At 28.9% G+C, this 15,600-nt stretch overlaps 1 protein-coding gene across 8 annotated transcripts; it reads left to right on the top strand.

The window, feature by feature from the left end:
* Positions 1-297: 297 nt before the first annotated feature.
* On the top strand, positions 298-15,153 carry CalpA (calpain A). 8 transcript variants are annotated; one of them, XM_035881900.2, is made up of 16 exons: positions 298-484; positions 584-716; positions 8,235-8,411; positions 8,501-8,688; positions 8,917-9,220; positions 9,296-9,477; positions 9,698-9,948; positions 10,017-10,174; positions 10,243-10,460; positions 10,527-10,569; positions 12,435-12,479; positions 12,651-12,780; positions 13,665-13,799; positions 14,157-14,284; positions 14,370-14,565; positions 14,639-15,151. In XM_035881900.2, the coding sequence occupies exons 1-16, from the start codon at positions 405-407 to the stop codon at positions 14,722-14,724; spliced, it is 2,454 nt and encodes an 817-aa protein (XP_035737793.1). In that variant the 5' UTR covers positions 298-404; the 3' UTR covers positions 14,725-15,151. The 8 variants fall into 8 exon arrangements, with proteins under 8 accessions (XP_035737793.1, XP_035737796.1, XP_035737795.1 ...); XM_035881903.2 differs by lacking the exons at positions 298-484; positions 584-716 and adding an exon at positions 2,416-2,988 and having other exon boundaries at positions 14,639-15,149; XM_035881902.2 differs by lacking the exons at positions 298-484; positions 584-716 and adding an exon at positions 3,683-4,418 and having other exon boundaries at positions 14,639-15,149.
* Positions 15,154-15,600: the final 447 nt, after the last annotated feature.

Here is a 15,600-nt window from a genome sequence, read left to right as displayed (position 1 = left end):
TAATCGACTCATTATGCTATCAGGGAAACTTTTTATTTCTTTCTCTTTTTCGTCATCTTCTGCTTCCCCTGGTAGCTCTGACGCTTAGCGATGGCAATGACTATATATATAAGCCTATGAATATACGCATACACATTCGAACATTATAGCTATTCGGATAGCGGACGACGAAAGGAGTTAGCAGTTAGTCAGTGCCGATATAGGCAGACAAGACAAGGTACTTAGAAGAAGCTGAGGAAGAAAGAAGGGGCACGACGACGACGACGACGACGACGACGACGACGACGACGACGACGACGACGGTAACAAATTCGTGATACAGTTCTGTGTCAACTGTGAAACGCGTATGTAGAGTATTTTCGTTTCTCGTGAACGTGTCCAATTGACTTTCTCCTTTCAAGGCCATGATGAATTATTCTTATTACTACGTCAAGACCATCGATGATGGTAGCGAGAATCCAAAGACATATAAATTCTTAAAGGGGTAAGCTCCGAGGACAGAGACCGAAGAAAAATCATTAAACTGATAATATCAAGGAATTCGTTCTGGTGTGTGTATCGACGATACCTGATCTCTTTGTAGAAACACCAAACTACAAGAGACACCTAAAGATGTCTGGTCGACTATCGGAAGATATGAGCTTCGTTCGAGATTACTTAGAGGAGGACTTTCCGGTTCCGGAGACATTCATCATCCTGCCAATGTTACTTTCAAGGTCCGCCATCAGCGATTTTTCCTAGTATCAAATCCACTGTGTAGAATTAAGCTATTTTGACTAAAAATTTTCTCCATTCTTTGCGAATAATACGATTTGCTCGTTCTTTACGCATAATATGATCTGCTATCCTTATTATACGTATTATAAATTTGTTTGTATATAGATATATGTATATGTATACATATATATAGGTATATGTACACGTATTATATAGATTATATAACAGAGATAAACAAAGTCTGATAGGAAATATTATAACTACATAACATTTATATACACACACATATATATATAGGAAGTTTTTTTATGATAATTAATCTTTCTTTTTTTCTTTTTATCCAGCTCTACCTTCTTGTATTTCTTTTTCTCTTCTTTTCTCATGTTTTTTCTTTTCTTTCTCTTTTTTCTTTTTGGACAACTTACTCGTTATCAATTATACATGATACAAAATATCAATGATTTTTCATCGTCAATTTTCGTTGAAGCGTTTCTACATGGCGATAGAAATAAGTCACATAGAACGGGCCATTAAATTTTTGGTATAAACTATGGTTAATGGCCGTTCTGTGGAGGCAATGAAACGAGGGAAAATCGTCGTTACAAAACATTACGAAGGTGAAATAATTTTAGCATTCGTTTCTTTTGCCGAAACGAACAGCAGACAAGATGTTATCTCGTTAATACTAACGAAAACTAACGAACGTATATAAATAAGTACAACATCACTGGGAGAATCCTTCTTTGATATATTGAATTCCGAATAAATAATTCAATCATCTGGGTTATCCCAATGTTAAACGAATTAAAGCATCAATTTGGTGCTTTAATAATATTTTTCTTCGTAGAACTTAATGAAAATAATTGTGAGTTTTCCGAATTCGTTTCGGAAGAAAACGCTAAAGATTTTCTTCGAATAATTTAAACTCATTACGCATATGTATAAATCTTGTGCTATAGAAGCTATAAAAAGTATATGTAGATAAGAAACCATCGAAGTTGTTCATACGTTTCGAATACGTGCTCTGATAAACGTTGATCCAAATTCTTTTCGACAAAAGCTTCGATCCCCAATCTTTTTTTTCTTTTTTTTTCATTATATGGATCGATCGGTAATAATTTGACACCCTATATAGATATATATATTTAAGTTTTCTTTCACGATCCCGAAATAGTATCTTTGCTCAGCATAATCTCATAAGAGCATCTCTTGCTCTTTGTCGTTTCAATTCAACGAAACCAAGTAGCAGCAGGAACATATAGTTTTCTTTGACAACACTTATGAATATATACATCATGTGGAACCACTGAACAGTTTTGAATGAAGACGAACTTCATTCGTGAAATACTTTCAAGTGCGTGTATATATATAATTTAAATAAAAAAAATATAAATCGTCCTTGAATGAAACTCTTGAAGGAAAAATCGATAACATTGAAAATGATTGGACGTTCACTTTACGAAGGACATACCATATAAAGAAACAATATAGTGTTTTGGGAAAACTGTAAAAGGATTTTATAAGCGTTAAGAAGAAAAAGTTGAACATATCTGAACATATAAGCCGAGTCATCCTCAGAATGATTCAAAGGTGTATGAAGTTAAAAACAAGATAGTCGTATATATATTTATTTTACAATAAGTGGGGATAAAGAGATTGTCCTTCTGGAAAAAGGAAAAACGACATCATTGAGTTTTTCTTTCGTGCTCCTTTCGAAGAATAGTCTTAGCTATCAAAGAAACAACGGCAAAAGAATTGTCATCGATCTATCTGTTTTACATAGAACAAAGACCGTATTTCAATAAGTGTTATAGGAGTATTCCTGTATGTGACTTGTGTGGTAGTGCTTATAAAAAACTGTGTCGACCTTACTTTAGTATCATTCGAGATAAGCGTCGTGAAGCGACGCTTTCTGACGTATCGGTATTAACATCGTCACGATAGAAAAAGAAACAGATCTTCGGTAACATAACATTTGATATTGTGCAACGAAACCACAAACATCTATAAGATCTAAGAGATTCTAGAAGATTCCAGTTCAATCACTTTGAAGAATTTTACTTCGTGCTTTGAGAAGAAATCAAACAAGCGTGACACACACCTCGGTGTCTAAGTGTAAAAAGCCGTTTATTGATTATTATAATTCAAGGTTGTAATAAGATAAAATCGAAAGTCATGTATAATAATTACGGAAAAAGTTCTTTTAATATTGGATGGAAACCAGAAGTAGTGGAACCAATGTTAGTACGGCAGCAAATGAAAGATTATGAAGTGAGTATAGAATGCACGTGATTAAATTTTGTAATGTGAATCATCTTTTACCGGTATGTATATACGTATTATACGACTAGCGAGCAGAACAATTTAATTACAAGGTCGTTTAATGGATTTCAAACTTTCCGCGCGAAAATATTTTTCCCGATACATAGCAACATATACAGTTGGAGTAACTCTAATACCCCCTCTTTTTCTCTTTCCTACTTTCTTGGCAACGAAGTTTGTCGAACTTAGCCGAATCAAACGCCAGGTATCGATCGACTCGTTTCCAGGCCCTAGGCTTTTCTCATTCATTTTTTCTTGTATTAACGAAGGAATAGAGTCAAAAAGTTATTATCGTGTAATTATATTTTCATTACATTCGTAATAATTTCTTTAACGACACTCCTGAGAATAGTAAAATAAAATTGGAACTAAAGTTTGATTTCGAATTACATGTCTAAAATATCGTCATTATGATTTTGAAGATTTAAAAATAAATATATATATATATTTTTTTTTTCGTTATGTATCAAAAACGAATTCGGAATTAATCACAGATCAGATACAAAAAAAATTTGTCCTAAATAAAATTAATTAACTAAATTAGAAAAACTTGGCTATACTTGGAAATAGAAAAATAAATAAATAAAAAAAAATAGAATAATGAAACCGAATAACGGAATATAATACTTGTCATTCTTGTTACGGACCTGGTTAAGCCGGTGGCCTGCCACGCGACTGAATAGAAGAAGCACGCATATCAAAGTATATAGAGAAATTCGTGATTTCAGTGTTTCTCTCGTTGAAAATTCGAGTCGCGTGCAACTGGAACGTCATAGGATCGACATAAGAACCGAACAATACAACAGCGCATAATTTATTAAGAGAAGAAATCTATAAAGATCGTTCGTATTTTGCGACGCATTGAGTCGCGTCATCGTCGTGTGTGACGAAATATGGGCGAGGACTATAGAAAAATGTCTAGTGTAGTGCCGGGAGAGAACGGAGAGTGCGTTCAAGCAATTTGAAAACATCTGCTCGTTCCATATCACGTTTCTTTCAACCTGCAATTTTTTAATAACCTTTATGTATTCCGCAAGGCCTTCTTACGTTATTTCGATGCAACTTGTGCGTTCTGGAAACAAGGTTAAATTTATCATTCGTGCTTAATATAACGAAACTTTTTACGTTTCTTTTCAATCGCATTCTTTTCGTTTTCGTATATAAACAGATATAAACGTTTTTACATATAAAAAAAAAAAAAAAGGAAAAACGTAAGTGTGTCTTCGCGAGTTCTAATAAGATCAAAAAGTGATAACAAAAACCAACATAATACAACAATGGATTACTATGGATGTAATAGAAACGTGCTCGATGACGTTTTTGTTAAAACGGCTGTCGAAGTGAAGAGGATATTACCATCTTTGTTCAATATCAAAGTGGTAGGCATTTTTCTATATATAGGATATAAGTAGAGGGGAGAGAGAGTGTGTGTGTGTGTGTGTGTGAGAAAGGAAAAGGATAGGGAGAATCAAATACAATTATCATTTGTAATAAAAAGGTTAGATTTTCTACATTAGACCTTATCAAATTTGCCGCCAATAGCGGTTTATGAAAGTGACGTTTTACAAATATAAATATCGCAGTACGACATGAGTTAGAACGATTATAATACAAGCATGTTCCTCCTTGGAATAACGTATGTCAGAGAATATGAATTGGACAATAATTGTAATGACGTTTTTTTCACGATCTAAACGATTACGTTGTTTTAATGAGATTCTTTTTTTTATAAGTCCCATTCACTTTGTGACGCATATTTAAAAATAACGGATATATGTCGATGGACTTGTGATTTATTTATTAATGAATCGTTATTATTTTTTTTTTCTTTTTCTAAATGCATAAGATGATTATATTAATCAATTTATTTATTAATTATTTTAGAGTATATATTTGTTTATAGAATAAAGAAAAGTTTTATTATTAATTTATTTAATTTATTAATATTGAATAAATTTTTATATTTAAATTTATTTATATTTATATATGTTTTAATTTTTATAATGGTTATTTATATTAATTAATTTATGTAATTGATAAAATAGATACTATTTAATAATTTAAATAGCTTAAATTAAGAGTTTAATATTGAAGATATTAAGGTAACATGATTGTTTTTAAATATAAATATAAATATAAATATAAAAATAAATATAAATATAAATATAAATATAAATATAAATATAAATATGAGTATGAATATGAGTATAAATATGAATAAATAAATAAATAAATTAATTAATTAATTAATTAATTAATAAATAAATAAAATAAATAAATTAATTAATTAATGAATAAATAAATAAATAAATAAAATAAATAAATTAATTAATTAATTAAATAGAAATAATTTATATTTATATAATATATAATATATATAAATGAAAATGAATAAATAAATTGCATTGCAAGAGCAGAAAATGATAAAAGTGTGAAGAGTTAATTATGCATAATTGGAGCACATACAAGAGTTAATAATTCGAAGGAAACATTTGAATGCAGCATTCATTTGACATATTGTGACAGTATGTATATATATGTATATATATGTATATATATATTGTACGTACCATGCATTATTTTAAATTCGATAATAAACACTTGTCTGGTTTATTGAAAAATAATACAATTGTTTGAGCTACTTTTGAATGTATTCTCAATACGATCGTAATTACATATTTCTGATGACTATAAGTGCGTACAAATACTATAGTTAATAAATAATATATCTTAATTAAAAAATATGATTACAATTAAAAAATATTTAGCAACGAATTTTCGTTATTTATAATAGATTGAACAAAGGACATTTGTGATTTTAATAAACGACTATTTCAAACAATAAAATTTTTATCAAACAAATGTCAAGGATATTATATATGCTGGTAAAATTATGAAAATGGCTGCTTTCCAGTAAATTTGTAATTTGTGAAAAAGAAAATAATTATTCTTTTATCATGTCATCAGATAGCAATTCAACAAGTTAATCTTGTGTAATGGTATAAAAGTAATATTCTTTACAAAATGTATATTCGAGTATATGGAGTTAAACGACCTATTTGACAGATATATTAATATGAAACATAAATAATGCTCCTAAAAAATAAAAACAAATAAGACAATTAACGTCGACAGGGTTAAGATAAATCGGGTTAAGATTAATTTACAAGCATATTAATTATTTATAATACTATGTAATTGTAAAATCACAAACTTATATTATTGTGTTTTTTGTAAACTTTTAAAAATTTTTAATATAATATTATAACTTTGACATTATATAATGTTTTTGTAGACATGACAAAAAATTGGGTTATAAAGGATTAAATGTAAATCTGGAAATTCAAAATATAAGGTAAGAAAACAAGATAATTATACAACGTTCATAACGGATCAGTTCATAAATAGTTGGTAAAACAAAAAAGACTCAGAACTTTTAAGAGAGAATAAAAAATGCAGCTATAAATATCAGTAAATTTATCAAAAATATTTTTAAGCGTTCAAAGCATTAAAAATTAAAAATTTTGCTATCAAAGAATACAAGAAAAAAAGGAGAAATGATGGAAATTATTTAATTAATTATAATTATAAGTATAAAATGGTAATGAATATTCGTTTCTACCAATTTTTTTTTTACTAAAATTCATAATTTCTAATCGTTACAAGTTACTTTTAAGATATACAATTAAATTTGAAAATGGTCTCAAAATTATTCAAAGTTTTAAAAAGTATATTTTTTTTTATAAACAACACATGAAACTTTACAACCAGGAAAAAGATTTACATTATAAGAGCAAGTATTTTATGAAATATTTTGATACATACTAAACGAATATTTTTTAATAAATCCATATATAAAACTCTAAATATCTCAAATCGAAAAATATATAATTTAACTCACTTTCACAATTACCAGTACATATATATTTATGTTTACATATTTTAGATGATCGGTTGAACCATTAAATGTCGATAATTGTAAAATTGTCTCTCAGGTACAAGTTAATAAATAAAAAAGAATTACGGAACATGATTCGTCTTCTTTATTGAAAAAAGTGATTGGTCAAAATTTTAAATGATATCGTCGCGATGCACGATGCACGATGCACAATGCACAATACACGATGCATAATACTCGTTAACACTATCAAACTGGCCCAAATGATAAATTTTAGATTTCTATTTCTATAATTATCGAAAACATTATACGATGTTTAACAATATCGATAACATAAGATTAATATTAACTGAGATTTTTGATTATTAATTATTGTAAAATTAAATATAAAATAAAAACAATAACGAAGAAAGTGTTCTTTTAAAATTGAAAAACACGGAAATAAATTTTTAGTTGTGTTAATTAATAGCGGAAATTTATGTAAGTCTATCTTGCGGTCTCTTTTAACTTAACGATACTCTTAGTAGTGGTTAATTGCTATCCGGTTAATTGATATAACATTGCGATTTGTATGTATGATAATAATTCTCCATAGCATTCCTTTTATAATAGTATGAATTCGCATGTGTTCGGGAACGGTTTATGCGAATTATTATAAAGAAGTTAAATAATTAGACGAAAGAAAAGAAAAGAAAATGTCCGAAGTGAACAAAAGATCGATATTATCAGCATCATGCGCGAATTATCGTTATTCGACATATTTGGAGGAAGGTGTAGCTGTGCTAAAACTTTCCCCGACACTTGAAAATGCCAAAAAAAATAAAAATTCATTGCAATCGACTAATATGTTGCTTCACATTTCGCAAACGAAATCGAACATATATTCGAAATTGCAATCGCCCTATCAACAAAAAAAGGATTATTTTAACAAAGTCGCCGCGGTACCTCCATTGAATTCCTCGAATATAAATTCATTGAAACGCGATTTAATCTATAATACTAATTGCGTTAAAAGTACAACGAATTTTATTGGGAAACGTTGTTACAACGTAAGGAGAACTACTTATTATATAGATGCATGATCAATTTATCGATTATTGATGAAATTATGAAAGTTGTCCATTTTTTTATTGTTTCATATTATTGTGTAGCATAAGTGTTAATAATTACATTAAATTGAATGTATATGATAATAAGTTAAATTTTTTTAGATTTTTGTATTCAGGCTATTTTCGTAATTATTAATAAAACCGTGAAATTAAATATTAACAGTGATCTTTTTCTTTTCGTTCATTAGCTCGGAGAAAAAGGTTCAGGTATCAGAGCACGCGGTGAGATTCAAGATTTTAACGCGTTAAGATTGGAATGTCTTCAAACCGGACGACTCTTTGAGGATCCAGAATTTCTAGCGGCTGATTCATCTCTATACTTTTCTAAAAGGCCGGATAGATACATAGAATGGAGAAGACCGATGGCAAGTATAACGAAAAAGAAAAAAAAAAAAATTCAAATTTTCTCTTGAAGTTAATCCTTAGACTGACGAGTTGTCGTTATAATTTGCAGGAAATCGCGGACGACCCGCAACTTTTTGTCGAAGGTTTCTCAAGATTCGACGTTCAACAAGGAGAACTAGGCGATTGTTGGTTACTCGCAGCAGTTGCAAATCTTACGATGGATTCGAATTTGTTCTTCCAAGTTGTACCAGAAGACCAAAGCTTTCAGGAAAATTACGCTGGAATTTTTCACTTCAGGTTAATGTTTCTTTCTTTCTATTTCATATTTCTCTTGAAATTCCGACAAATTTATTCCGTAATATCGTCGATCATCTTACATAAAAATATTCTAAGATTTTTAAGTAATATACTATATGTGTCTGTGTTTTATATCTTCTTTAAAAATCAAACAAATTAATTTTCTGACCCTTATTTTGTTATCTTATTAAACGGAATAAAAAATGTTGCTTTATACATCTGTTGCAGATTTTGGCAATATGGTAGATGGGTGGATGTTGTCATCGATGATCGTCTACCTACTTATAATGGTGAATTGATATACATGCATTCCGCCGAAAGCAATGAATTTTGGAGCGCTCTTTTAGAGAAAGCTTATGCTAAACTTCATGGATCCTACGAAGCTTTAAAAGGGGGTACAACGTGCGAAGCGATGGAAGATTTTACAGGTGGTGTTACCGAGATGTATCAGATGGAGGAAGCTCCACCGAACTTATTTAGTGTCCTTTTAAAGGCATTCGAAAGAAATTCGCTTATGGGTTGTTCCATCGAGGTAAAAACAATTTTTTCGTTACTTTTGATATTTCAAACGGTCAAAGGCAGAGTATTTATATGCTAATAATTTTAGCCTGATCCAAACGTATTAGAAGCAGAGACGCCTCAAGGACTAATCAGAGGTCATGCCTACAGTATTACTCGTGTTAAGTATGTAGAAATTCAGACTCCAAATCAATATGGTAGAATACCGTTGCTCAGATTACGAAATCCATGGGGTAATGAAGCAGAATGGAACGGTCCCTGGAGCGATAAGTAAGTCATTATTATTTATATAACATTATAAATTAATTATTTATATACAGAATTTTTAAACAGAATTATTACACAGAATTTCAAATTGTTAATTTGAAAAATGAACTAATATATATATATATTTTTTTTTTTTTTTTTTTTTTTTTTAAGAACCGATTATTTTCGCATTTTTCGTTATAGTCTCCTTTTTTTTTATTAACGAAAGACTATTCGATGTTAGGTCACCGGAATGGAGATTTATTCCTGATCACGAAAAAGATGAATTAGGATTAACTTTCGACATAGATGGCGAATTTTGGATGTCCTTCCAGGATTTTACACAATACTTTACACAACTTGAGATTTGTAACTTGAATCCAGATTCCTTGACAGAAGGTGATATCAATGCCGGAAAGAAACGATGGGAAATGAGCGTTTTTGAAGGAGAGTGGGTACGTGGTGTTACAGCCGGCGGTTGCAGAAATTATTTAGGTAATCGATTGAATTCAACAATAATCTAGGAATGATAAATAAGTCTATTAATTATATCATATTTCTAGAAACGTTTTGGCACAATCCTCAATATCGAATAACACTGGAGTATCCTGACGAGGATGATGATAAATGTACGGTTATAGTTGCTCTGATGCAAAAAAATAGACGAGCTCAACGACGAATGGGTGCAGATTGTCTTACTATTGGATTTGCTGTATACTATGTGTGTACATTTTTTTTAATTTATAGCATCAATTCGTTATAATTCTTAATTAATAATGTATTTAACAGTTGGAACATCCTGAAAGATTACCAAAACCATTGGATATGAATTTCTTCAAGTATAATGCATCCGTAGCACGATCACCAGCTTTCATTAATTTGCGTGAAGTTACATGCCGATTCAAATTACCACCAGGAGTTTATTGTATAGTTCCGAGCACTTTCGATCCTAACGAAGAAGGTGAATTTTTATTGAGGATATTCTCAGAGAATAAGAATAATATGGAGTGAGTATTGATATTAGATTGCTCGAATATTTATATACATATATTTACGAACGTTTTTCTCTGCAGAGAAAATGATGATGAAGTCGGAGTTGGCGAAGTTGACGATAGGGTAAGAGTATGAAAGTTTAATATTACTTTATGTGTGTGGCTATAAATATATTGAATACGTACAATTAATGAATTCTTTTGATCACGGTTGTAATGGCATAAGTGTGATCACAAAGCACATATCTAACTGCGACTTTTAACACATTTAACCAATTTAATTAAATTCTCTAAATATCACTATGTATACAGGATAACCGTCCATAGACGTCTGAACAAATATCTTGCGATTGGTTGAAGTTACAAAAAAGTTTAATAAAAAGTTTGCACGGCTCTGAATCAATTGCAAAGTGCATGTAAATATTTCTTTTGCTCCAAACATTCTTTTTTAATTATGAAGATCAGCATTTTTTTTTTTTTTTTTTTTTTTTTTTTTTTAATTGATATCTATAATTTTTTTTGCATATTTCTATACTATTACTGAGAATATATTAATACATTAATAATCATTTGCAATGAAAATCATATCTTGGAAAGAATTGCTACTTTGCATCATTTACGAGGTAATCAATATTTTAAGTATTACAGTATTTAGTTTTCCATAAGACAATTTGAAAACCAATTATCAGATAATCTTTTGATAATCATTGCCTCGAACAAAATTCGATTCGTCCTTCGATTCGTCAAAATACACGACTATTTGATTTGTGAATCATGTATTTGTATAATATAGAGTATGAATCAATATGAATATGTTAATCAATTGTTAAGATTCCAATTATCTCGTAAAAACGATCCATAATAGCAATTTTTTATTACATATTTATGTAGTAAAATTATATTACTCTATGATATTGATTATTGATGACCACTATTATATGAAAATGCAAAAAAGAAATTATAGATATCCACTTAAAAAAAAACTATATTGACCTTCATAATTCAAAAAAGTCATGAATAAAAAAGAAATATTTACATGCACTTTAAAATAAATTCAGAACAGTGTAAATTTTTCTTAATAAACAACTTCCTTGTAACTCAACCAGTTGCGAGATATTTGTTTGGACATCTATGGGTACACTCACAGAAGAGGGTAGATCAGAAGACTGGGTACAGTCGAATATCTTGTAAAGAATGCAATTTTAAAAAGAAAATTTTAGACAATACTTTTTAAATTTACAAAAACTAATATAAAAATAATTTATTTTTTTTTAAAAACAACTCCCCACTTTTTATTTCACATTATCGTAACTGACATCGAAATGTTTTCATTATAATATAATAAGTCTCAATTTTATTAAGTATTTTTCGAGTTATTGATTGTTAGATTTTAAATATTACCGACATGAGTGAACATTTATTAACATATATATAAATATGCATACTCATTCAACTTATTTGGTTATTTACAACATGTACGTGCGCTTACGCGTATGCAAAGTATAAATTCGAAATATGTCTCAACCAATAACTTGAAAAATACTTAACGAAGTTGAGCCTTATATCATAATAAAAACGTCAACTATAATAATATGCAATAAAAAGTAGAGGGTTCCATTTAAAAAAAAATTAAGTTTACCTTGACATGATCTTGATAAAGCCGTCAAAAATCAAATAGATATTATTGTTCAATGTGTCTTTGTAAAACTTACAACTTTTTTTGTAAATTTTCTTATGAAAATTGCATTTTTTACGAGATATTCGACTGTATCTAAACTTTTACTCCATCTCGTGTGTATATGTGTATATGTATACATATTTACACTGTCTGCTTTTTCCAATGATTATAATCAGCTAAAAATTTAATCTATAATTATTGAATATTACTACTGACTCATCTCATTCAAAAGGGAAAAAAAATCTACTACTATGTATGACTCACAAAGGGCACTAATTTGTTAAGTACGCATGTTCACGCTTGGCTTTTAGGTGATTAATCCCAAAGGCACTAACACGGAAGCGGATGATAAAAAAGTAAGTGAAACGCATGTACGTTATGTATTGCCTGATAATACATAATAAAAATTAAATTAATATTATTAACCTTGGATAATAAATATATTAATACATCATTTTTTGAATATAATTATATACTACCTAAAGTAATAGATCGTATTTGATAAAATCTATCTTGATACATAATAGGTCCGTGAAGAACCTGAACCTGATCGAAATATCGAAAAAGTACGAGAATTCTTTAAAAAGCTCGCTGGTGATGATATGGAAGTGGATTGGATGGAACTCAAAGAAATCTTGGATTTTGCAATGAGGAAAGGTAAATCAATAGATAAGTTACCTTTATGGCAACTACATCTTATAAATAAGAGAAGAAAAAAGCCTAAAATAATATTAATATTTTAATAATTTGATTCTCTGCAAAAATTTAATCATGAATTTATAAATTCTCTGAATAGTTATATCAGGTTTTACTTCATCACAGCGTTTCTTTTTTTCATGCTTATCTTTCTGCTTCCCTTAACTTTGTTTCCCTATATTTCTATTCCCTTATACTTTGTATGCTTGGGTATTTAATGTTTTCGTATGACTTGTGTAATTACTGACCGTAATAATATTCATATCTAGCTATAGTTATTACCATTCAGATTTTGTCACAGTTTCCTCATATAAGAAACAATAACATTATATTAAATTGATAATTTAATTTGATGCTTTTGTTTTTTTCTTTGACTCACAATTTTTGGTTCGTTCTATTATTTTTCCATATAAGTCATTGCACAAAGGATATATGAATTAAATAACATGATCTTGTTTGTTTTCTTTAATGTTTTCTTTAATGTGCACGGCTGTGTTTCTTGGATTTTCATGTCTGCGACACATAAATACAATTGGGTCACCACGTAAGAATTAAGTTTCTTATTATTTTTAAGTTCACAATATGATTATAAAAGATATTGATTTGTCATTATATAAAAAAGTGCAATTAATCGCCCAATATGTGGTAATACATTTGAATTTAGAAATCGTCCAACTAAAATCTTATTTTGGTTGTATCAGTTTAACAGCAAAAAGTGATTAAAGCAACAAAAACAACATGGGTACCACTAATCCAATTATTTGTTTTATCTAATAGATATCTGTTTGACCCAAGTGTATATATGCAAACATTAATGTTAACATATAGCTGTATGTTACGGGTAGAGTTACCACAGTCGACGCGTCGTAGCGAGGCACATGAACCTGAATCAGTGCAAGGAAATGGTTCTTTTATCGACACTGTCATCTCACTGCTGTGCGGCATTGTTTGTAATAATGAACAATACAATAAATCTGTAGGTAAGGGATTACTATTGATAAAATACAATTGTGGTGTAACACAACGATGTATATGGACAATTCTATGAAGAATTGAAATCCATTGAAGAGAGAATAATTATATAAGATATGAATATATAAAATGTATACGGTTACGACGCTACGATAAGAATGCATGATAATTATATAGCATACTGCAAGACATGCGAAATTAACAAATTGATTAAAAATATTTATATTAGAAAGCAATTTGTATAAATGCTATTGTATAGTCGCATCATCATTTGTGTAGTTAATGTTTTTTCATAATATTGCTAATTGTGTTTATGTTATGTCTTTATAAAGTAACTACATTTTAACAAGGAATAATGTTTACAGATACGCAAGATAGAGGATTTACTAAGGATGTATGTCGGAGTATGGTAGCTATGTTAGATGTAGATCATTCTGGAAAGCTTGGATTTGAAGAATTCAGAACCTTGTGGAATGACATTAGAAAATGGAGGGTAAACTTATTGTTTAGTTCTAAGAAAAATTCTATCCATCATTTGTCATGCTTTCTGAAACATCATTGCTATTCTATCCGTTTAGGCTGTTTTCAAACTATATGATAAAGATGAGTCTGGATATTTAAATGCGTTTGAATTACGACAAGCTTTGAATAGTGCAGGATACAGGCTCAATAATCACATTTTAAATATTTTGGTACATCGCTATGGAACTAAGGATGGAAAGATAATGTTTGATGATTACATAATGTGTGCTGTACGATTGAAAACAATGATTGGTAATTATTATTTTTTGAATGTGATATTTTATAATGAAGAGAAATAAAAAAAGTAAATATCTTTTTTCCATAGACATGTTCAGAGAGAGAGATCCTGATCAAACTAATTCAGCTACATTCACGATGGAAGAATGGATAGAGAAAACATTATATTCTTAAAATATTGTGCCTTATTATTGCAAATTCATTTTTTCAGATATTTACGTGCCTATTTAAGATTTGCAGATAAGTTAATAATTTAAAATTATTCCTCGTTGTTGTTTTTTCTATTATTATATAAAAATATTAAACTAATTGGCATATATATATATACTTAAATATTATATTATGAAAGTATCAATATGAGCTTTAATTGCCTATAAAAAATTTTAAATATTAATGTTAATACATATTAAAAAATCATTTTAATGTAGGCAATGCAGTTTTTCTGATTGAGATGCCAATATAAATTTTTAAAGCTCATATATTTTTAAAGCCAAAGTATTAATGAAGTTCAAATTTTTACTCGTTGATAATGCCACTCTTCTGCATACCTGAATTTATAATTCTTCAGACATACAGGAATACATTCTAACAGAATTATATTAAATAACTATATCGTTAATAGAAGAAATTTTTTTTATTATTTGAAAAACTCTAGTTTGTTATATAATTAAATTTTTAAGAAATTCTATTTAAAGTGAAATAAAATAGATTTATAAAAAAACCCGTTATTGTTTTCTCTTCTATATTTTTTAATTTCACAAAAATTCAGCTTTAATTTTATAGCTAGGCAAATAAATTGTTAAAAATTTTCTTTCTGTTAACAGTTTTAAATTCAAATCTTTTGTCCGAACAGCGTCATCTGCAATTTATTTAAATATGACACAGACATTCATTTCGTGTATCGTCTATATACTTCTTCACAAAAAGGTAATTACGTATTTACATTTGAAATGTCCAATACATTTTATAACATTCGTTACAAAAATTTCTAATATAGGAAAAATCTAATACCGTACTAATCAGAAAGTTGTACAAAATTTGTACAACTTT

Source organism: Vespa mandarinia, chromosome 17, assembly GCF_050613455.1.
Source record: "Vespa mandarinia isolate Hongniang chromosome 17, ASM5061345v1, whole genome shotgun sequence".
NCBI classification, from domain to species: domain Eukaryota; kingdom Metazoa; phylum Arthropoda; class Insecta; order Hymenoptera; family Vespidae; genus Vespa; species Vespa mandarinia.
The sequence above is the reverse complement of the archived record's forward strand: the minus strand, read 5'-3'. Positions and strand labels throughout refer to the sequence as shown.

Bases quoted from the DNA above. Each gene is read 5' to 3' on its own strand.
- CalpA (XM_035881897.2), top strand. From the start codon at position 7,633: ATGTCCGAAGTGAACAAAAGATCGATATTATCAGCATCATGCGCGAAT. The intron at 10,461-10,526 runs GTGAGTATTGAT...TTTTCTCTGCAG, and splicing joins GAGAATAAGAATAATATGGA to AGAAAATGATGATGAAGTCG. The intron at 13,800-14,156 runs GTAAGGGATTAC...TAATGTTTACAG, and splicing joins ACAATACAATAAATCTGTAG to ATACGCAAGATAGAGGATTT.